General features: G+C 44.6%; 3 protein-coding genes across 3 annotated transcripts; 2 read left to right on the forward strand and 1 right to left on the reverse strand.

Moving 5' to 3' along the window:
- Positions 1-1,100: 1,100 nt before the first annotated feature.
- Positions 1,101-6,175, forward strand: fga (fibrinogen alpha chain). Its single transcript, XM_066717985.1, has 6 exons — positions 1,101-1,244; positions 2,140-2,268; positions 2,640-2,823; positions 3,384-3,529; positions 3,881-4,952; positions 5,336-6,175. Exons 1-6 carry the CDS (start codon positions 1,191-1,193, stop codon positions 6,040-6,042), a joined length of 2,292 nt encoding a protein of 763 aa, XP_066574082.1. The 5' UTR covers positions 1,101-1,190; the 3' UTR covers positions 6,043-6,175.
- A 2,219-nt stretch (positions 6,176-8,394) lies between these two features.
- Positions 8,395-11,430, forward strand: LOC136763966 (fibrinogen alpha chain). Its single transcript, XM_066717803.1, has 4 exons — positions 8,395-8,488; positions 8,896-9,079; positions 9,783-9,928; positions 10,593-11,430. The coding sequence occupies exons 2-4, from the start codon at positions 9,028-9,030 to the stop codon at positions 10,938-10,940; spliced, it is 546 nt and encodes a 181-aa protein (XP_066573900.1). The 5' UTR covers positions 8,395-8,488; positions 8,896-9,027; the 3' UTR covers positions 10,941-11,430.
- Positions 11,431-13,552: 2,122 nt separating this feature from the next.
- fgb (fibrinogen beta chain) lies at positions 13,553-17,747 on the reverse strand. The gene is made up of 9 exons (XM_066717986.1): positions 17,616-17,747; positions 17,142-17,159; positions 16,379-16,576; positions 15,968-16,151; positions 15,626-15,853; positions 15,212-15,328; positions 14,989-15,111; positions 14,488-14,773; positions 13,553-14,002 (listed from the first exon to the last, which is right to left on the reverse strand). Exons 1-9 carry the CDS (start codon positions 17,703-17,705, stop codon positions 13,768-13,770), a joined length of 1,479 nt encoding a protein of 492 aa, XP_066574083.1. The 5' UTR covers positions 17,706-17,747; the 3' UTR covers positions 13,553-13,767.
- Positions 17,748-23,692: the final 5,945 nt, after the last annotated feature.

Below are 23,692 nucleotides of genomic sequence, written 5' to 3' on the forward strand. Positions count from 1 at the left end.
GCACTATGGGGAGAAGGCGAGCCGGCAGAGGCGGTGTGATGCTTTGGGAAATGTTCTGCTGGGTAACCTTGGGTCCTGCCATTCATGTGGATGTTACCTTGACATGTACCACCTACCTAAGCATTGTTGCAGACCATGTACACCCTTTCATGGAAACAGTATTCCCTGATGGCATTGGCCTCTTTCAGCAGGATAATGCGCCCTGCCACAAAGCAAAAATGTTTCAGGAATGAACAACGAGTTCAAGGTGTTGACTTGGCCTCCAAATTCCCCAGATCTCAATTCAATCGAGCATCTGTGGGATGTGTTGGACAAACAGGTACGATCCATGGAGGCCCCACCTCGCAACTTACAGGACTTAAAGGATCTGCTGCTAACGTCTTGGTGCCAGATACCACAGCACACCTTCAGAGGTCTAGTGGAGTCCATTCCTTGACGGGTCAGGGCTGTCTTGGCGGCAAAAGGGGGACCTACACAATATTAGGCAGGTGGTGTATATATATATATATATACAGTAAAGTATAGTAAAGTAAAAGTACTTTCAATTACAGTTAAAAATATGATTAAAAATATATATCGATTGATGATTTTGTCTATGTAATAAACCACTCTCTTAATTAAACTGAGGGAAGAGAGAAATGTCCTTCTTTGAATATATATATATATAAATATATAAATGAATGTATACAACTGATGGAATATTGGAGCGGTTGACGTAAACACTTAACATTTCCCATCATTGACACAAAGCATGTGACTCATGTGTCGTTGTCACGCTGGCTGAACATGCCTGTGCTGAACCAGGACAGCGCGTTCACAGACAGCACTGCGCTGAACCTCCTGGAAGGTGACGCCCCATGTACAGCGGCACCGGGAGAGTGGGCTGGTCCTGGCAGTGCTGAGGCTCCCGGTGTGGCCCCGCACTCAGAGGTCAGAACAGCAGTAGCTGTTTATGTCAGATCTCAGGATCAATACCTTTGCCCTGTATTAGCAGAACATGGGGTCAGCCAAGACAATCACCCCAGAGTGGGGCAAGAGGCAGCCCTTTAGCAATCATTAACCCGCCGGGGGCTGGGGCTCTGCACACGGGTAAACAGTGAGTCAGCCCGCTCTGTCTGCAAGGGCTTCAAATTGGATAGAGGACCCACCAGCCGCCACATTTCAGCGTGCTTGCACACAGCTCCAGAATCATGGCACCGATCCGGCTCGCCTGCGCCATGCTGCTCGTCCTCGCCTCGGCCAGGGTAGGGCTCTCTGGCTCCGTCTGCATCATGTGTACCCGAGAGGGGGATGCGGGCTGTTTTGATTTGTTTGTGTTTTTACAGTTATTTCAGTACCACCCGTAAGACATAGTTGCAATAGAAATACGTGTTTCTGAATATTCTGGAAAGCAATGTATTTAGAATGCAAAACTGTACAACTGAACACTGAAGTGCTCGCTTTATACACATATGGAATACTTTTGCATTTAAAGCTAGAACTTCAAGGTTCAAGTTTAGGAAATAATGATAAGTTGCACACGAAGAACAGAGAAAAATTAATGACATGCTTTGCCCATACCGATATGAACAAGCTGCTCATTAGTATTATTACTGTTGTGGTGGTTCTTGTTGTGATGTTTTTAGTTTACCTGTATTTCTCGTTGTTTTACAAGTTGTTGGATCTCTTTGGTTTCTTTTTCTTTTCTTTTGTTTTCTTTCTTGGGGGGTTAAGGGAAAATGTTTTGATAATGAATTTACAATTTGAATGTTCACCTTTCTTCACCCCCCTTTCATCAGCTTTAGTCAAATATATGTTAGTTATGTATTTGTTATGCATCACTCACTCAAATCAAATTGTGTTTATTGTTATGAAATATATGTATTTATATATTGGAATCTTTTTTAAATGTTCAATTCACTGCTGACACTCTGAGCATGCTGAAAGCCCTATAGTCACCTCAGACTACCAACACCACAGGAATAGAAATCATTCCCGGGGAAAATAGGAAATCGATATCTATTAGTAAATGACAAAGTTTTTGTATCGAGAGTTAACATTTTCACAAGAATCAGTGTTTTGGACTTGATGCAAACACCTGCTGAGGGGACTGTGTGTGTGTGATATCAAAATGGTAAAAGGGGCTTTTTTTTTTCTCAGGCCAACTCAGAGTTTGCAGAAACCGGTGCCTCTGGGAGAGGAACCCGTCCTGTCCAGCAGAACCTTAAAGCAGCATCGACCGGCTGTACCATCGAGTCACTGTGGCCCATCTGCACCGATGAGGAATGGGTGAGTTTCACCCCTTGGGTCTGGGGTCCTTATTGTGTTCTCGGCATTAATTAAAGTACAGTCACTAATTCCATTCAGGGAACTCCGTTTTTTTTTATGGTCTTATCGCTCTGACTGGTGCACGCAGGTTCTCAAACATTGAAGTAAATAAAGCGTGCAGTGCTGGAAATTAGAAAAAATGATTAATCTGAGTGTTTCTCGATTTTAAAACACAACTAGAAACAATACTGGATTAGAACTGTCTGCAGAGCAGGAGTTTCTGAAATGCGGCTCTGTGGTGTGGATTGTGTTCAGTGATTTGCAAAATGCACAACTAATCCTGCGCCCGATCTAATCGCCTCCTGTCTGTCTGTTTGTTTTGTTCTTTTTAGGGTCCAAAATGCCCATCTGGCTGCAGACTTCAGGGTCTCCTGTCCAAGACTGATGAGGATTTTGCTAAGAAAATTGATCGGATCCGCAAACTCCTCGACGAAAACAGGACCAAATACAGATCCACTGATGAGCTGACCAAGACCACCTATACCTTCCTGAGGGACCGACTCGTCACAGACTCAGGCAAGACACACAGCCCACTATTTATGGCCAGTTAAGACACAGGACAGTACCCTGACCCGCACTGTGACTCTTTGACAAGTGACATGTCACTTGTGATCGGTGGTATCGCACTGCATGTTTCATTTTGTAAATCTTATACAACGAACACGAGAGCACTGCTCTGGAGTCCAGCCCTGGCGAGACAGGGACCTGTCTGTATAACACTGGGATGCCAGGTTAACAATCTCCTTCATAAAAGATGAAAAACAAAAGCCTGAATAAATACATACATACATACATCAATCAATCAATAGCGGTAAATTAAGCAGAAAGCTAAAAGCTGGTGTAAATATGTCTCCAGTCAAGGGCTAATAATCACATGAATCGTTTAGCTCGTAATTGAGTCCACTCTGTGACTGAGAGCTGGGCTGAAATGAAACTCAGTGAACTCTGTTGACATCTAGGCTCAGGATTACAGACTATTGTTGCTTCCCATGTGTTGACATTTGCTGTGATGTGCCAATTTGAGTGTCTCCTATTTATCCTTATTAAATTGTATCTGTCTCCCTTTCCCTTCACAGGAAATGACAACAGGTTCATGTCTCTGGCAGACCAGCTCCGTCAGAGGATCATCAGCATGAAGCTGAAAATCGACGACCAGTCCAGCAAACTGGTGGCCCTGAAGAGGCGGGTCCAGGAACAGGTTACTGAAATGCATCGACTGGAGGTAATGTCTCTCTGCTGAATTGCTGTATTGTTGAATTGCTGAATTGCTTAATTGCTTAATAGCTTACAGTGTGCAAGTTCAGCCTCCATTTGCACAAGACAAACCAGTATTCCCCATTTAGAGAAGCTGTTGCAGACCAGACCATGACCATGGCCATGTGGCCAGACATGAGAAAAACAGTGAGAAGAATCAAAAATGTTGTCTAGAACACTCATTGATGTTTAAGAATATATTTGCATAATTTTAATATAATGAAGGATCTTTCTAAAGCATTGAAAGAGAGTCATATTTTCTGCACTTTAGATAATCTTTCCACCTCTTGTGTCTTGTGTTTTTGGGTGTTCTTGTAAGGTTGATATTGACATAAAAATCCGTGCCTGCAAAGGCTCCTGTGAGAGCTCCTACCAGTACACAGTGGACCGGGACAGCTATACCACCCTGGAGAAGCAACTCTCCAACCTAGACAGCATCAGCTTGCAGAGTGTGGAGACTGTCAGCTCCCTGAGAGTCATGAAGATGAGGCGCCTCAAGGAGGACGGGCCAGGCTCCAGTATCTACAAGTCTGTGCCTGTGGAGGGTGGCGAACAGCAAAAAACCTTCTTCTCTGACGTGGAGAAGATCAGCCTCTCCCTGGAAGCTGGAGACACGAGCTCAAAGGGGGGCTCGTCGGTTAAGTACACCCCAGGTACGGAGAAGCTTCTGTCTGGCAGCAAAGACGACACCGTGACGTCATCCTCAGGCTCGAGTGTCACCACACACACACATGTAGTTAAGTGCACCAAAACCATTACCAAGAAAACGACCGTCACCAAAGACGGCACCGTGGAAACCATGGAGGTGGTAGGGGCCAGCCCAGAATGTGACAGGTTTAGTGGCGTTGACGATGCCACACTCCTTGCCTCAGCCAAAGAGGGCAAGGGTCTGTCGGACGGGTTTACAATGAAAGTTAGTGGATCCTCTGGAGGCGTAGACAGCATTTCTGAAAGGTTCCCTGAATTTGATCACTTCTTCACGGGGCATGGCTCCAGCACGAGCAGAGACCTGGGGGGGGGCAGCACCACATTCACCACCTTTTCCGAACACACTGACCAGCCGTCGAGAGTCGTCAAGACCGTGACGCACACCAGCGGCAGGGGAGACGGCCCGGCCGATGTCGATTTCCTTAACCTGGGCCACACTGGCGACGGCGACTTCCACACCGACTTTTTCCCCAGCGGCGTGCCCGGGGGCGTGAAGGAAAGCTCCTCGTCCTACACCAAGACCACCGTGGTGAGCAGTGGGGGGACCAAGGGAAGTCAGATGTTCATGGGCGACGACCTGGGCCCCTTCATGCGGGGCTATAGCGAGGACGACGAGCCCGACTTCCATGCCCGCAGCCTGAAGAGGGAGAAGGTGAAGCTGCAGAGAGATTACATCGGGACAGGTAAACACGCTGCATGCTTATTTTAGATGCCTGATGAGATTGATCTCAGCATTCTGAGAAGTGTTTCAATGAGGCACATCTGGACCTTTACCTTGATAGCAATATCTCAGACTGTGCTCCCTATTGCCCTGTAGGTCTTAACAAAATGAATAAATCCTTCTCTTAAAGCTTAACCGGTTGTGTGGAAAGGCGTGTAATGACACCTGAATGGTCATAATCGACTGATGACTGATGTGAGGTATTGATCGGCCTCTCTTTCCCCAGAACTTGAGAATAAGCACATATCATATAGATGGTTGTGTCACTCTTGTGTTTGTGTGTGTTGGACCTGCTGTCCACCAGCGCGTGCCTCTAACTGTCCCGTGTGACTGATCTGATTTCAGACTGTGACGATGTTCGGCAGAAGCACGAGTCCGGTCACAAGAGCGGCCTGTTCAAGATCAGACCCGAGGGCACCAAGGTCGTGAAAGAGGTCTACTGCGACCAGGACACACTGCTGGGAGGCTGGGCTCTGGTGCAGCAGAGGATGGATGGCTCGGTGGACTTCAACAGGACCTGGGCGGAGTACCGGCGCGGCTTCGGTGCCGTGGACGAGAAAGGCGTGGGCGAGGTCTGGCTGGGAAACGAGTTCCTCCACCTACTGACCCAAAAGGAGAGCCTCCTCCGAGTGGAGCTGGAGGACTGGGAGGGCCACGAGGCCTACGCCGAGTACACCCTGAGCGTCGGCCCCGAGTCCGAGGGCTACCTGCTGAAAGTGTCCAGCTACAGCGGGGACGCCGGGGACGCCCTGATCCGGGGTCAGCCAGACATGGGCCAGTTCTTATCGCACAACAACATGAAGTTCAGCACGTACGACAGAGACAGCGACAAGTGGGAGGAGAACTGCGCCGAGATGTACGGGGGTGGCTGGTGGTACAATAACTGCCGGTCGGCCAATCTCAATGGCGTGTATTACACCGGCGGCCAGTACGACCCGGGTACGAAAGTCCCCTATGAAATCGAGAACGGGGTGGTCTGGCTGTCCTTCAAACCTGCCGACTACTCACTCAAGGTGGTCCGAATGAAAGTACGCCCGATGGAAACTCAGTGAGAAAATGTTCTGTGGGTTTGTTTCGATCCTCTGGTGGATCTGAAGCAGCATGTCTGATTCAGTGCTGCACGCTGAGAGCTGAGAGCACACTTCTCTTGTAGCACTCTTTCAATAAACTTCCCTTTAACTCATATTCATGAATCTGTGTATTTTTTTCTTCATCAGGGTTAAACACCACATCTGCCTGAAAAAATATACATCAGTGTGAAATAATTTTCATTATTCCAGGGAGTCTTTTTGGCTTTTGGTAGAATGGGACTCCACTCCCATAAGCAAGATCTATATGTTGTGGCCATTGTGTGGCCATTGTGTTTCACAGCGAACAAGGTCCACAATGAGTCACACTATTGTGGGGGAGGGTGTAGAAGGCAACTTCTAAGCACAACTGAGACCCACCAAGGACCCATTACACCAAGGGGTGAACGTCTGACAGCCCATAGTCTGCGTCTCCAATGGCAATTCACCAGGAAAGCTCTCCACCTTGTTATGAAAATAACTCCTTAACAAACAAAACAAAACACAGGGCCCTGCACCTCCCCTTGTGGAAGATTCACTAGTATAAAGAATCTACAGTGCATTTGAAATATGTTACACATACATGCTATGGTGTCAGATATACACTCACCTAAAGGATTATTAGGAACACCATACTAATACTGTGTTTGACCCCCTTTCGCCTTCAGAACTGCCTTAATTCTACGTGGCATTGATTCAACAAGGTGCTGAAAGCATTCTTTAGAAATGTTGGCCCATATTGATAGGATAGCATCTTGCAGTTGATGGAGATTTGTGGGATGCACATCCAGGGCACGAAGCTCCCGTTCCACCACATCCCAAAGATGCTCTATTGGGTTGAGATCTGGTGACTGTGGGGGCCAGTTTAGTACAGTGAACTCATTGTCATGTTCAAGAAACCAATTTGAAATGATTCGACCTTTGTGACATGGTGCATTATCCTGCTGGAAGTAGCCATCAGAGGATGGGTACATGGTGGTCATAAAGGGATGGACATGGTCAGAAACAATGCTCAGGTAGGCCGTGGCATTTAAACGATGCCCAATTGGCACTAAGGGGCCTAAAGTGTGCCAAGAAAACATCCCCCACACCATTACACCACCACCACCAGCCTGCACAGTGGTAACAAGGCATGATGGATCCATGTTCTCATTCTGTTTACGCCAAATTCTGACTCTACCATCTGAATGTCTCAACAGAAATCGAGACTCATCAGACCAGGCAACATTTTTCCAGTCTTCAACTGTCCAATTTTGGTGAGCTTGTGCAAATTGTAGCCTCTTTTTCCTATTTGTAGTGGAGATGAGTGGTACCCGGTGGGGTCTTCTGCTGTTGTAGCCCATCCGCCTCAAGGTTGTACGTGTTGTGGCTTCACAAATGCTTTGCTGCATACCTCGGTTGTAACGAGTGCTTATTTCAGTCAAAGTTGCTCTTCTATCAGCTTGAATCAGTCGGCCCATTCTCCTCTGACCTCTAGCATCAACAAGGCATTTTCGCCCACAGGACTGCCGCATACTGGATGTTTTTCCCTTTTCACGCCATTCTTTGTAAACCCTAGAAATGGTTGTGCGTGAAAATCCCAGTAACTGAGCAGATTGTGAAATACTCAGACCGGCCAGTCTGGCACCACCAACCATGCCATGCTCAAAATTGCTTAAATCACCTTTCTTTCCCATTCAGACATTCAGTTTGGAGTTCAGGAGATTGTCTTGACCAGGACCACACCCCTAAATGCATTGAAGCAACTGCCATGTGATTGGTTGGTTAGATAATTGCATTAATGAGAAATTGAACAGGTGTTCCTAATAATCCTTTAGGTGAGTGTATATGATCAATATGTGAAGGACTAGGGCCTCGGCAGCGCCAGACGGCAGTGATTAAAACCAGAAGGGTTACTTCTGAACACAGGTCGCATGTGTGACCCAAGACACACATCTGCAGCCCACGCACATCTTTTAATATGGTTCACATTGCCGTTTATTTTTCATATGCCAACATTGCCCCCTTTTGTGTATTTAAATTACATGGTAAATGTTTTAAATATATTTGAGTCTGTATGCAATATATTTGAAAAAAAAATACATTTATGGATTACAGACTAAAATATATTTAAAATATAAATATATTTCTTAACGTTTGTTTGAAATCACAAGGTACACTCGAGCCTGAGGCTGAAAACGGTGACAATCTGTAACATCTTATCTGTGAAGTTCTCTCTTCAGTGCTATATGTCACTACAGTCAATCCAGACCTTCTTGTTAATGTGTTGGTTTATTACTGATATTGAAATTGAGCATTGTGTTTTGTCTGTCACCTCGCAGTGTGCCAAACCACAGGCGCCCCACCTGCCCGAGAGAAGCCTCCGTTCCAGAGAGCGGCCGGCCGCTGCGACGGCACCAGAAAAGCCCTGCTGTGCGCCGACGATGCCTGGGTAAGTGCCACGGACAAACAGCAGAAACCGATACTGGACCGATGTCCATGTGATTCATATCTGTGAGGGGCTTCTTCCAGCATGATGCAGAACACAGATTTGAGATCTTATATGTGTATGAACATATTTATTCATTTATCTACGAATACTGTATAGTTCATGTTTGAAGCATTGAAAAATATATAATTAGCACAGTTTAGCTATTCACAGTTTTGTTACAGTCATTCAGGTCTTAAACTCCAGAATACTGTAAGAGGGTCGAAGGTCTGAGTTACTGTGCTGTTTAAACTGTGAAAAATCAGACGTTGGCAGTGGCTTTGTTCCCAGAAAGCCACAACTATAGAAATGTGCATTAAGATTAACAAGCCCAGGCGTTGGTCTTCACAAACACTCTTTAATCCACACAGGGGGACAAATGTCCTTCGGGCTGCAGAGTGAAAGGACTGATTCATGCAGCGGAGAGAAACACATTCGAGCAGCTTCATAAAATCTGTCAGAAGACTGAAGGGCAAATAAGAAATGCTGAAGCGGCCAAGTTGATGACCAAGCAGACGTACGCTGTGCTCCGAAAGAGCGTTGTGCAAAGTTATGGTGAGTAAAATGGGTCACACCAGCTGCCTGATGCACAGGACTGTTCCTGTGGAACACACACACACACACACACAAACACTCACACACTCACACACACACAAACACTCACACACACACACACACACACACACACACAAACACTCACACACGCTCACACTCACACACACAAACACTCACACACACACACACACACACACACAAACACTCACACATGCTCACACTCACACACACAAACACTCACACACACACACACACACACACACAAACACACACACGCTCACACACACAAACACTCACACACGCTCACACTCACACACACAAACACTCACACACGCTCACACACACACACACACACACACACACACACACACACATGCGCACACACACACACACAAACACTCACACACTCACACTCACACACACACACACACACACACCCACACACACACACACAAACACTCACACACTCACACACGCACACACTCACACACGCACACACACACATGCACACACACTCACACACACACACAAACACGCGCACGCATGCACACACACACACACACACACACATAACAGCAGGTCAATACATATTCACTAGACTGTCCTGCTACAGGGATTTTGTTGTTGTTGTTGTTGTTGTTGTTGTTGTTGTCAAAAGCATACACGGGTGGAAACTCAGCCAGTTGATTTGTTGTCGCTACAGTGCGGACCTGGGAGTATGTGGACTTGGCGGGGGAGCTCCAGACAAGACTGCTTGCTATGAAGATACACACGGACACCCTATCGCAGAAGATCAAAGCACTGCGGGACACGATTCAGAAACAAGTGGCGTCCGCGTACCAGACTGAGGTAACTGGGACAGAGACACCTGAGACACAGGCAGTGAATGTAGAGAGATCCTGCAAGAGGTTAAATTTGAATAATCATTGCTTTCAATGATATTAAAAAAAAAGATTTATGGAAACCGAATTGCAACTCAGTTCAGTTATCGCTCTGAAAATGTGCAATATTGCAGAGACTTTGCCGACATTCCCCCAGCAATTCAAATTGATTTCCTTTCATACGTTTCTTCTGATAACTTTGTGTGTTTTTTAACTGATTATGTCCTCTATTGAGGATGGGGTTTTACTTTTGAGTTTAGTTTTAATTCTGTGTGTGTTGTAATAGCAACCAATTGTACTCTGGGTGAAGAACACCTTCATGGTTTGGCCAACATCTATCCATACATTTGTACAAGTCAAAGTCAAGAAAGCATCTCATGATGATCCGTTCTTCTGCAGACGAAGGCATGTGCTTTGCCTTTTTCATCAGCATTGATAAGTATCCCATTCCTGGGAAAGCAGTTTGCTTTAGATAATGTGGGGATTAGTTTATCCAAAAAGAGAGATTATGCACCCAAAATCCAGCCTGGAGCAGAAGGATATCTCCCTGGCAGATAGACATGGAAGGGTTTAAAAGTTCAGGGTTTAAACATCCCTTCCCTCAGACTAGCCATTTATTTGTTTTCCTATAGGTGGACATTGACATGAAGATCCGGGCGTGCAGGGGCTCGTGTGAGCAGGCCGTTGCCTACAGAGTGGACGTGGAGAGCTACAGAAGAGCAAGAGGACAGCTGACCCAAGTGGAGCAATCCCTCAAGCCGGGAGCAACGCCTGCTGCCTCCCCCCCAGTCCTCACAATGAAGACAGCTGCTGGGGGTGTCCCACAGCACTTCTACAGATTCCTCCCGATCCCAAGACCCGAGCTCGGGACGCTTTTCGAGGATGTGGAGAGACAGCAGCTGGTGTTGGAAAAGCACATCCCTCAGCGCAGGCAAGGCAGGGCAGCCCAGTTTCCCAGCAGACCCGGTCAACGAGTGTGATGTGCATAACTGCCCCAGCTCGGCTCGGCAGCTACTCCCACACACTCTCAACCTCTGCCAAACGTTCCAGTGTCATCAGGTCACTGGATGAGAGTTAAAACTGCTTCTGCTAAACTGCTGAAATCCTGACTGCTACAAACCCTGTTCAGAAAGAGGCAGTTCAGTGATGGTGGCCAAGTGACCGTGGTTGCCCCCCCACCTCTGTTTCCCAGCACACTCCTGCACACCAACAGTCCAGCGTCATTGATCACCAACCACACCCCCGCTTACTCTGATAGTGAGCTATCGATATGTTGCCAAACAGACTGGTTTCCTCACATCCTTAAGTTATTCATTCATGTATTCTGATATGCACATATTTCATCCACAACACGAGAATGTAAGACTATGTTGTGTCCCAGTCTTTTGGAGTTTTCTGTATTTTTCTGTCATTCTTTCTGTACCGCTTTGCATTTTTGCCACTTCAATAAAGAGTTTACATTGCAGAACATTGCAGCATAAGCTCACATTGCATCATTAAACAATATTGCCTGCAGCTCACAATAAAATCGTATTTCACTAGATCTCGTATTGATATAATACAACTACTTGTTGTGTAATTTCACTACTTCCCATCGCATTTCAGATGATGTTAAGTTCTCTAATTTATTGTCATCCGTGTATTTCTCCCGAGTTGTCTCAACATGTCGTTTCAGTTCAGCATATCATCTTGCTCTTACTTTAAGAGCCCAGTCTCTCTGTCTGGCTCTGCAGTGCAATCCAAGTTCAGAGGTCAGAGTATGATTGAGTTGTGAGGTTATTTGTTAGCTATGAATTGTCATATTTAAGGTTCACTTCACTTATATCTGTTAATTAATTTCAAAATATGTCTTAATAGATTGAACACCTATATGTGTATAGGTTTCTTTGTGAATTGCTGCTGTACATTTTACCCTCTAAAGTGTATCAACAGTTGCTTGTGCTGTTTGAATCAGCGGTCGGCCACTTGACTACCTCAGCATCACAGAATGATTTCATTTCCTTTTCAAACATGAACTCTGTATACTCCAAGTGATTGAATGAAATTATAAATGAAAAGGAAACAAATCTAATTAGCAGTATTTGAATTAGACTATTTGCATATTGACACTATTTAACATGAGGCACATGTCAAGAGCTTTAATGATAACACTTGCCCAGATCCAGAAGCTGTTGTGGTAGCACCATGAAGACAGAGGTATTCAGCGCTATCGTGCAGTTCCTATCCCTAGGGAGACACGTGGCACCTTATGCCTCGGTTCCACTGGCTTAAGCGTCGTGTCGTGCCATGCCGTGCCGGACGTGTCCATCCTCAGATGCGTCCCAGAGCTTTTTTTTGCAAAACCAGGCCGCTGTGAGGTCCGTCCCTCTGATGGGAGGAGCAGCGACTGTGGGTTTGGTTTGTGTTTCATTTTAAAAACAGAGAACAACACTACGAGCGATACAGCCTGACGTGGAGAGGACTTTTGTGTCTGTTTTATTATTTGTGCTTTACATGATTGTAAACAGCGTAATACACACACGTTTCTGTTCAGAGATATTAGGAAGAGCTAAACGTGTAGAGACAACATTATATTCAGACAAGCATGTTCACATGAGAATACGGTTCCATGTGCAACAATAATAATAAATATCAAAATATGTATTGTTATTATTATCGTCATTTGTGCTAGTATATATGTCTTTTAAACGGCACAGCGTGACTCCCTTAATTTATTACTCTTACTACAGATTTGTAACTGCAAACGATACTTTTTGCAGAATTATTTATAATTTACTTAACAGACGTCTTTAACCAGGGCAAGTTACAGTTGAAACAAAATACACACGTTTCATGATTAATCATCCAGCTACAATATAGCAGGTTTAATTGAACTAAAGTGCACGCGTCTCAGTCATGGCGTTTATGGATGCATTTATTTTACCAGTCCTTAATGTTTTAGAGGGAACCCCACATCTGCTGTATTAATGTATTCATTAATTTAACTTGTAAATGGACACGTTAACTAAATCATGTTCGCCTTCACACTGACTGTCTGTGCGGATTGTCCTGCACACCATTCACACAACACAGCCTGAAACACCGGCCAGTTATTTATAAAATATTAAGAATATCGGCTGCTACCGCTCTGATTATTATCCTTCAGTTTATTTTAACTAGTCACGGCACTGCACCGGTCCTGTGAAATCCAAGTTTTGAATGCACTCGGATATTAACTGTAAGCAGTCATTGTCTCTGTATGTGGATTTCACTCCATGCTGCTAATAAACTTGTAATTTCTTCGTGATCGCACACGGCACTTGAGATTATATCTTCCGATACAATGTATCTGATCTCCTCCCTGTGTCTCAAGTCAAGTACACACCTCCAATTCTGAAAGAAAATCATGTCCTCAGTGGGGACGGACGCTTACGGACACGTCTAGACGCTTAGCCAGTGGAAACACCCGTTTAAGCGTCCGGGCATTAGACCAGATGTTTCAATAAAGTGTTTCAAGTGCTTCAGTGAGAGCGGAGGGCCTACAGCGCGTCTCCTGCCTCCCCTCCGCTGGGCCGGGCTGTTGAACCCGCCACAAAGACGCCTCACACAGACACAGGTTCTGACCCTTTATTAACCACAGCAGACCGCGGAGTTCATGCACAGCTCTCTCCCTCCGCACACAATTGCATGGAAACATGTCATTTTTATTACAGTTGTTCAGGTGACAAAGGATTTTCTGTTCTTTTTTCTTCTTTACAATATTGTTCACCGGATTGTGCACACCATCTCTGCCGATCCCGGGCGCTGCCTGTTGCCTCAGTCGCCGGCTCAGCGCTTCGAGGCGAAGTAGGGCCTGATTTTCATGCTGATCTCTTTCAGGGAGTACCAAGAGCCCTTCCAGTTCATCCACACGATGCCGTCATCCGTGCCGTGCTTGGTCATGTCCCTGCTGTACTGCCCTCCCCAGTAGTAGCGCCCGTTGGGGTTGGAGGAGTGGCAGCGGTTGTACCACCAGCCCCCGCCATCCTCTTTGGAGCACTGCTTCACTGGGTCTCCGGGGGACCTGGGCGGGCCGGGGGACAGACACAGAGAGGGGGATTGTTAGGGGTTGTGGATCGGAAACTCCTTCTTATTTGTGTGACTATATAAAGCTAGACAAATCTACAAGAAAGTTCTAATGATGTTCTACTGTTCTACCAGGTATCATATTCAAATAAACCAGAGCATAAAATCAACTCAATTTTGGCATTTTTGTAAAGCATCGCCTCCATTGAGTGATATCTGCGGGCAGTGCCGTGTAGCAGACATTAAGAGGGCAGGGTCTCTAACTTAAGATCACTTGGAGGAGTGAAAACAGATCAATGTGTGGAGAATTTGGTGAAACCACCCATGAGGAGGTAAAGGACGCTGGCAAATGTTTTCATGGTCACAGATAAATAAATAAATAAATAAATGTGAAAATGTGAAAAGTTTTGAGGGTCAGGTGACTTCATGTTTGAGTTTGTGTTTGTTTTGGTCTTGGTGTTGCTGTGGGGTGCTGCGTCTTACCATCTGTCATTGTCGCGGTCGTAGGTGCTGAACATCATGCCGTTGTGGATGGTCATGGTCCTGTTGTCACCGAACAGCTGAGGTGCCCCTTCCATCAGAGAGTTGCCAGCCGTGCCCTGATACCGGGCAACCGCCAGCATGTAGTTGGATGCCTCATTCTGCACCGTGAACTGCTGGTATTGAGCCAACACTTTGTTGCCGTCCCAGTCCGTCATCTCAACCAGGAGCTCCGTGGGGCCCATTTTGGTCAACTGGCTGATCTGGTCATTTCCAAGCCAATACTCCCCTAAACGGGAAAATGCAACGTGATCATTAGCAATAACACTCTCACACAGACTCACACTCACACATATATATTCACAGATTGTATAATTTAACATTTCAGCCACTTTTTAAAATAATGATAACAAACACATCCAGAACATGTTTCATTGCGCCTGGGTCTCCCGTTAGACACAAAAGGGGCAGCATCTCCTCCTTCCCTCCCAAATCTCTCCTCACCTGGCGTTTCACAGAAGCCCTTGCCGACATCGAAAGCAATATTTCCAAATCCAGTCTTGTAGTCGTCCCACCGGCGGCCGAAGTCCACACTTCCGTCCTGCCTCTTCTGAATCAATGTCCAGCCTGAAGGAATAAAACACAGTAAATGACAGGCAAGGGGCCTAAGGAACGGAGCCGCCTGCTTTGTGTGACTCAGATAACCACACGGGGAGACCCAGCCCACCTCCTTGCTGGGTGGTCATGTCACAGTACACTTTGAACGGCCGGAAGAAGGAGTCCGAAGGTTGGACCAAGTACATCTCGGACCTCACGCCTCCCTTCCTGAAGATGTCTTCACACTCTGCAACACAGAGAGGACATGGACAGGTGAGAAACACAGGCAGGCTATATATCAATCCCCCCCAACCCCTCATCTCTTCACACGTCAGACGAAGATAATCTCATCTACAGCTTTGTGTAGGACATACAGGAAGACGATGTTAAAGTCTTAAATATATTTATCAGAGAAGCACTGACCCATAATACAATGCACTCTGTATATTTCTCCAGTCATCTGATTTCTAAAGCCTCATTCTGGATCACTTCAAAGAAACACTGAAAACTGAAAACAAACATAAGTAACGGACGTGGCTCAGACCTTTCCCGGAGACCACGGGAATGCTGCAGGACACCGTGCACGGCTTCTTGCACTTCTCGTTCTGCGAGGTGATGGCCGTCTCCAGCTTCTGGATCTTGCTGCGCAGGTTGTCCAGGACCCCGCGCAGGTGGCGGATGGAGGAGGGGAAGGTGGTGTCGATGGACTGCTTGATGTAGATGTGGTGCTGCTCCAGGTCAGAGGTGTACTCGTTCACCAGGTTCCCGTTGTCTGACCACCACAAGGCACGCATGAGAGAGAGAGGGAGAGGGAGAGACAGAGCTTAATTATTTGTCCCATTACAACATTTAGATTGAGATAGAGACAGATAGATAGATGTCTCACCTTGGGTCTGTCGCTGTCTCTCTCGGAGCTCATTGGAGAGACCTTCCACGTACTTGTAGATAATAGAAGAAGACTGAGACAGGCCCAGGATATCATTCTTCAGCTGAGCGACGGTTGGTCTCACATTTCGTTCTTGCTTCAGGAGAGCAGACTTCAGCTCACAGCCATTTGGACACAACGCGCCCTGGAGAAGAAGAGAGAAACTGTAGTCAAGCTCAGCAGTGCTACACACAGTGAGAAGACGATACAACAACATGAGATGGTACTCTGATATACTGTAGTAAACCATAGAACTGTGTGCACTGGATACTTCTCATGAGGGTTAAAACAGGAAGCTTTAATTAAAACCCCTGTACACAAGATGTCTATATGAACAGGCCGCAGTAAGTGAAGTTAGCGTTGATATCTCACCAGCTCTTCGGACGGGTGGGTGCAGCCTCCCTCGTCAGGCTGCACCTCGGGCTCCTTGCGCAGGGCGCTGCGGGCGGGGGGGATGGTGGGCCGCGCCCGGTACACGCTGCCGCTGATGGGGGGTGGCGCGGGCTGGGACACCATTACCCTCTCGGAGCCCTGGACTAGAGGCCGGTGTCCCCTGGCATCCACATGGGGCTGAGGGAGAAACGCGGGCCGGGTGGTCAGCGTGTGACACAAGCAGGACAGGGAACATGAGACCCAGCTCCACCGGCTTACTGCCGTTAAATCAAATTCGCATGAACCGGTGGCAAAAGAGTGACACAGAAGAGTAATTTCTAAAAAGGAAAAAACTAATTCAAGCCACTTAATTAGGCTATTTTCAGGTGGTTGTATAAAATGTAACTGTTTGCCCCTTTTCTGTGGCCTTAAAATAAACATACATTAAGTGAATATGTTTCAGAAATCAGCATTAAGAAAACGTAACCGTTGTACGGCTTATCTCGCCCCTATTGAAACATCCTTGTGTGAATGAACTGATGTGAGACATTTATGTCCTTACATTCCCATTTATAAATATTTTTTATTTAACATGAACTAATTGTCCACTGTACCAACTTCAATCTTATTTTCTTTATGCTTTTATTTATGTATTTATTTGCTTATTAATCATTAAAAAAGAGAACACTTTAACACTTAGGACCATGGAGCCAAAACCCCATTTCAGCTGCGTTAAAATGTCAGTTCTGGATCTGTTTCCTACCTTCAGTGCCACAATAATCTGTGGGAAAAAAGAAAATGGAAAAACTAATCAAACTGGAGCAATTCACCCAAAGTAAATCACCAATTCACCACAGATATAATAAATACATACACTTTTGATATTAATAATAATAATAATAATAATAATAATAATAATAATAATCACAGTGTCATTCAACTTTGAATTAATCAGTAATAATAATAATTACTAAATAATACTAATAATTATAATTATTATTATTACTGTAATGATTACAATCATTATTATTACTGTAATGATTATGATTATTAAGAGAGTCGTTTGCCTTCTGCAACGTAGAGAAGAAAGAAAAGAAAGAGAAGAAAGAGAAGAGAAGAGAGGAGAGAGAAGAGAAGAGAGAAGAGGAGAGGAGAGAGAAGAGAGAAGACAGAAGAGAGGAGAGGAGAGAAAAGAGAGAAGACAGAAGACAGAAGAGAGAAGAGAGGGAAAACGCACCTCCTCATCCTCATCGTAATCCGAGGCGCCCCTCACTGCGGACACGCTCAGGACCAGCAGCAGCAGCAGCTTCATCTTGCTGGCGCTCATCCTCACCAGCTCTCTTGTGTTCAATGCAGCTTCCCCCAGGACACTGTGGCCCTTATATGTGGCCCCCTCTGGGGCTGCACTCTGCGTTAATGGTTAACTTGAGCTGGACAACGGCCACTGGACAAAATGTGCACAAACAGTGTGGTCAGTGTGTTCATCCTTTATTTGCACATTGGTACACAACGGAAGATAAAATGTCCTCTGCTGTAATGTATCACTGTGTTATTCATGGACATGTTTTATTAGACTGTTATTATGAAAAGCATTGCAATGTTTTATAATGGGCATGGGGTGTGATTTAGAGCTCAAAACTGGTAATTTGGCCAATGGACAACCAAACCCCACAGACCGTTAAACCGAGAGGTCACTCTATTACTGTCCAAGTCATGTACCTGTATAATTAGACTGTTGTTATTACTGATTTGATTGTTTTAATTATGAAAATGATTAGATTTATAATTATCATTACTGGACTGTCAGTAAGTGGCTGGTTTGGACTCCCAGTCCATTGACCCGAGTGGCGCTGTCCTGTTAATCAGTGACAGACGCCATAGCTGCTGCTTCAGTTTGCCAGCTGCACACATTTCACCTGGTTTGAATGTTTGTTTGCTTGTTGATTGAAAAGTTTCCTTTGATTCAATTTTAATTCAATTTCAATTACATCCTGGATAATTCAATGCAGCATCTGTGGACCTCATATACATATATTATATTATATACACCATATACACAACAGATCTACTGGAACTGGAAATGGGCTTCAAAGGTGTAGTGGATATGCGTGTAATACATTTAAAACATCCAAAGGTTTATTACAATAATAAGAAGAAATAACAAAAAAGAAAGATAAAACTTAACAGCCTTTAAATGGTCAATGTTCCTTCCAACAAAAGGTGAAATGATGTACTTTGCTTCATCAAATATTGCTTCAAACACCCCCACATAGACACACTATTCCCAATCATGTCAAGGAAAGACACAAGTCAAACAAGCACAGTGTCCTGTTTGTGTAAACTCCATGTTTGGATAATTCTCAAAATGGCTTGACCATTTATTTATTTATTTATTTATTTATTTATTTATTTATTTATTTATTGTTCTTCACTCAACAATGTGGTCTTAATACTATAACAGAAAGGTCTTATTTGTCTGTTAAAACTCAGATAATGTCAAGACCACATGCCCACATTCTGCAAGGATTGTTTTTCTCTCACAAATGCAACAAACTCACTTTCCGAAAACATTATTTCACTGTTATATCCGGTGTTTGAAAACACACTTGTTCCCTGCATATGACACAGAACTGAAAGGCTCATTTTGTTTTAACTGCCTTAATTTAAGTTAATCTGGTCTGTAGTTTACCTTAATTAAAGTCAATTCAGTACAGACCACCCAACTCAGATATTCAGCAAGATGCTGCATTGTACAATTATTATTATTATTTTTATTTCTTGGCAGAAACCCTTATCCAGGGTGACTTACAACATAAGTGCAAACAAAGTGCAAAAATACAGAGGAGTACAAGACATCAATCAGGACTGCATGTAGCAAGGATGTGGCTGTTATAGTCTGGGAAAGCCCGGTTGGGACTACAGAAGCAGAAATAGAAATGGTTGAGATGGTGAATGACTGCTTTCTAACTCAGGGAACCAACCAGGGAGAGAGCATGTATTGACTTGATCTTCTCAAATGACCAAGATAGAGTCAGGGGGACAGTAGTTAGGGAACCAATGGCAAACTGTGATCACAATATGGTTAGCTTTGAGGCATTCTTTCAAAAAACAAGGACCAAGTCTAAAACAATGGTCTACAATTTTAGAAAAGCAAACCTTGAAGGTATGAGGCGGCACTTAGAAGATGGAAAATGGATTGGTATATTTTAAGAATATACTACTTGAGGCTCAGGAGAAAAATGTACCAAAACTTGAGGACCAACAAACACTGGCCAAAATGGTTTAATAGAGGTATGCAAAAAATTATCAAGAGGAAGAAAATGTTGTATAGCGCATACAAAAGGGATGGAGATGAAACAAAATACATAGAATATGTTGAGCTGCAAAGAGATCTTAAGAAATGGATCAGGAAAGCAAAGAGGGAAATAGAAAGAAAGAGCTTTTTTCAATATTACAACAGCAAGAGGTCAATAAAGGAGGAAGTGAAACAGATAAAGGGCAAAATTTAAGTATCTTGGAAAACAAACAAGATGTGGCAAAAGATGTCACAAAAGAAAAACAGATGACATGCCACAGGTTAACAATCAGTCCAGTCAAACCCTAAGAGAGATCAGGATAAATGTGGAGGAGGTACTAAAGGGACTAGCAGAATTAAAAACCAACAAATCACCTGGGCCAGATGGGATATTTCCAACAGTATTTAAAGAAATAAGGGAAATTATTTAAAGCCCGCTAACTCAAATATACCAATTGACACTTAGAACAGGGGATGTGCCAACTGACTGGAAGACAGCAAATGTCATACCAATCCACAAGAAAGAGGACAAAACTGAGCCAGGAAATTACAGACCAATCAGTCTCACCTGCATCACCTGTGAAATGTTGGAACAAATGATTAGACAGAAAATAGAGGAGCATCTTAATGAAAACCATATTCTTGGAGATAGTCAACATGGGTTTAGACGAGGCAGATCATGTCTTACTAATTTAAGATTGCAGCTGTAGATCATGTGAAGCATATGATATGATATACTTAGATTTCCAAAAAGCTTTTGATAAGGTTCCACACCAAAGACTGATCCTCAAACTGGAAGCTGTAGGCATTCAGGGTAATGTAAGTAGATGGATTATGAACTGGTTGATGTCTAGGAAACAGAGGGTGTCCATTAGAGGAGTCACTTCTAACTGGAGTGAGGTTGTTAGTGGAGTTCCACAGGGATCAGTACTAGGGCCTTTGCTTTTTCTAATCTATATTAATGATCTGGACTCTGGGATATACAGCAAACTTGTCAAATTTGCAGATGATACTAAAATAGGTGGCTCAGCAGATACAATCTTGGCAGCACAGGCTATTCAAAGGAATTTAGATAATATTCAGTTGTGGGCGACACCTGGCAGATGAAATTCAATGTGGACAAGTACAAGGTATTACATGCAGGTAACAAAAATGTCCACTATAATTACACTATGGGAGGAATAGAACTAGATGAAGTAACGCATGAGAAAGATAGGATATATTGTCAAAAGTGTAGAACTGAGAACAAGGGCAGTAATGGCATCGACCACATCAAACCAGAGGAGCTTTTCCAGATCAGCAGGGACACACGCACCCGGGGACACAAATGGAAATTGGGCTTCAAGTCATTCAAGACAGAAAACAGGAGACACTTCTTCACACAGAGAGGCGTCACAATCTGAACAAACTTCCCAGCGATGAGGCTGAAGAGACAATTTGGGAACATTCAAAAACAGACTGGATAGGATCCTTGGATCACTCAGTTATTAATGTACACCAAATGAGCACGATGGGGTGAATGGCCTCCTCTCCATTGGACACTTTCTCATGTTCTTATGTTCTTAATTGAATGCAGAAAATGTACACTTATTATTATTAATATTAGTAGTAGTAGTAGTGTTATTTGAACAGAAGAGCAGTTCATGTTTACTGTTGTTTCTTTGGCATTGTGCTGAGTATCTTGGAATTGGACAATTGAAGATTGTTACAATATGCTGCCTTTAGATAAACCAACATAAAAAGTATTATTAATAGGTTCTTGGAGACAGATTGAGTTGACTAAAACTGAATTGGGGAACCTGACCTCTAATGTGAAATCTGGTGGTCAATCTCTCATCAGACATGTTACTAACGTGTTATTTTATCATTTGGGAAGGTATCCTTTCTCTCCTTGTCTGATGCTGAGAGATTGGTCCATGCTTTAATTTAATCTAGATTACACTATTTCAATGCGTTGTTTTCCAGGATCACGAACCATGCCTCTTCACACCTGCAGATACAGGGCTTTAACAGGATCAGATAGACAGGCCCATCACTCCTGCGTTGGCTTCTCTGCACTGGCTCCCAGTGGCTTTAGGATCGATTCTTCTGCTAAAGTATAAAGCACTGACTGGAAAGGCTCCTGACGATTTAAGTGAGGCGTTAACTCCGAAGCTGAGGTCATGTGACAGGTCATGTGACAGGGGCCTGCTTTGTGTCCCCAGATTGAGGCACAGAAGAAGAGAACATGGTGCAGCACACAAGGTCTGATGTAAAAAGTCAAGAAAACAAATGATGTTTAAACCAGGAATGGGCTGTGAGAACACTGCAGGACCCTACCTGTGACAGAACATCATGTCCATAATGAATTTCCTCTGTGTGTGAGGACAGGTATTTTGTTGGGATTGTGTAAGGCCTGTCCTCTGGTCATTGAACCACAGCAGGGCTCCTGCTCATTTCCTCCAGGCAAACAAGAGCTCACAGAGAACACGAACACAACCGACACACGGCGTGGCATGGTTGTTGTTTGTCTTGTTTTACTTTTTCACAGAGTGTCATTTTGACGGGGGGAGAGTAATAAGGCCTGGGCATCTCTCCTCAAGTTCAGTGTAGGGGCCCCAAACAATGTGGAAACCAATAGACTGTAATAGACTGCAAAGCATTGTGGGTTTGAATTAGAGAAGGTCTCACAAAAAACACAACGTTGATCAACCCTGTCACTAAAAGATGTCTCCAAACTCTGTGTACAACAGTTTATTGAACAAACTGAATACCCCTCCTCAGTGGTGAAGAAACACGGAATCACTCCTGTACTTTGGTCCTTCCTTAGCCTTAGGTGAAGTGCTGACCGTGCTCCTTCAGTCTGGGAACAGATCTTTAAACATGGAGCTGGGCTGGGCTTAGGGGAGCTGTGAGAGGTGATGGTTGGGACTCTGTTGAGCTCAGCTTGTAACGCTCAGTAAAGCAGATGTCTACAGGCATGAGAAGATGTATCGAGAAGAAGAAGAAGAGGTCATGACAGTGTGGTCACATGTCACAAGCTCTTCTGACATGCCCCCGTCACGCCCGCTGTCTGGTTGTCTGTCCCATTTGAGGTGGCAGGTTGCTCTTTATCTGGGTCGACCCACTTTCTACTCCTCTGTGTGCTTTCACAGCGATGCAAGTCCAAACCCAGGCTGATAAAAAGTGGGTCAGAACCCGGCATGGTGTGTTAATGTGAAAGGGGCTAAAGAGTGTGTTGACCAATGGACTCACATTAGAAAGATCCACGGATCCATGAGACTCTATGCAGGGGCCATGTATGTGATATGTATATGAATTAGACTCCAGGCAGGGTCTGTGATTTGTCCATGTTTCGTGGTGCTGTGCCTAAATTCTCTCAGTGTCTTTTGATTGTTGTTTAGCTTTTCCTCTTCGCCACTGTCTGAGACACCATGTTCAACTAATAACACCTGTTAATACCTTCGGCCTGCACAGTATGGATTATTACTTGTGCGCCGGGTCCAGACAGCCCATATTGCATGTTTGCAGAGCAGTCTCAAGCTGAAAGTTATAGAATTCATATAGATAACAGGGGTGGACTGTTCCCACTGAGAGCAGGTCACCATCATTCATGTGGCCATGTGTCACTCTGCTTCAGTGGCTCTCCAGCGCCACCTACTGGGCATCTCACTGCCCAACAACAGTCTTCCTCCCAGACACCGCGGATTGTGAGGGCTGGGTGGTACTGGTACTGCGTGGTACTGGTGCATCGGGCTGTGAAAACCTGCAGGACCCAAATACAGAGTCCATGTGCGAGAAATCAGTCAAGAGAGTCAGTGTATTAACTGTGAGATTAAAAACCCAGCTTGCAGCTTTGCCTCTCTGTACACAGCAGTGAAGGAACTGCTATATGTGTTGTACTGGCTTACTCCAACATTTACAAGGACTTGTGTTTCTTGTCGATTTTTACTGTATTATGTAGTCTAATGCTTTTGAGAAGTGTTTCTGTCACCTTGGGTGTCTATTAGGAAATAAATAGTACTACCACTATAACTACA

Source organism: Amia ocellicauda, chromosome 12 (assembly GCF_036373705.1).
Source record: "Amia ocellicauda isolate fAmiCal2 chromosome 12, fAmiCal2.hap1, whole genome shotgun sequence".
Taxonomy (NCBI): Eukaryota; Metazoa; Chordata; class Actinopteri; order Amiiformes; family Amiidae; genus Amia; species Amia ocellicauda.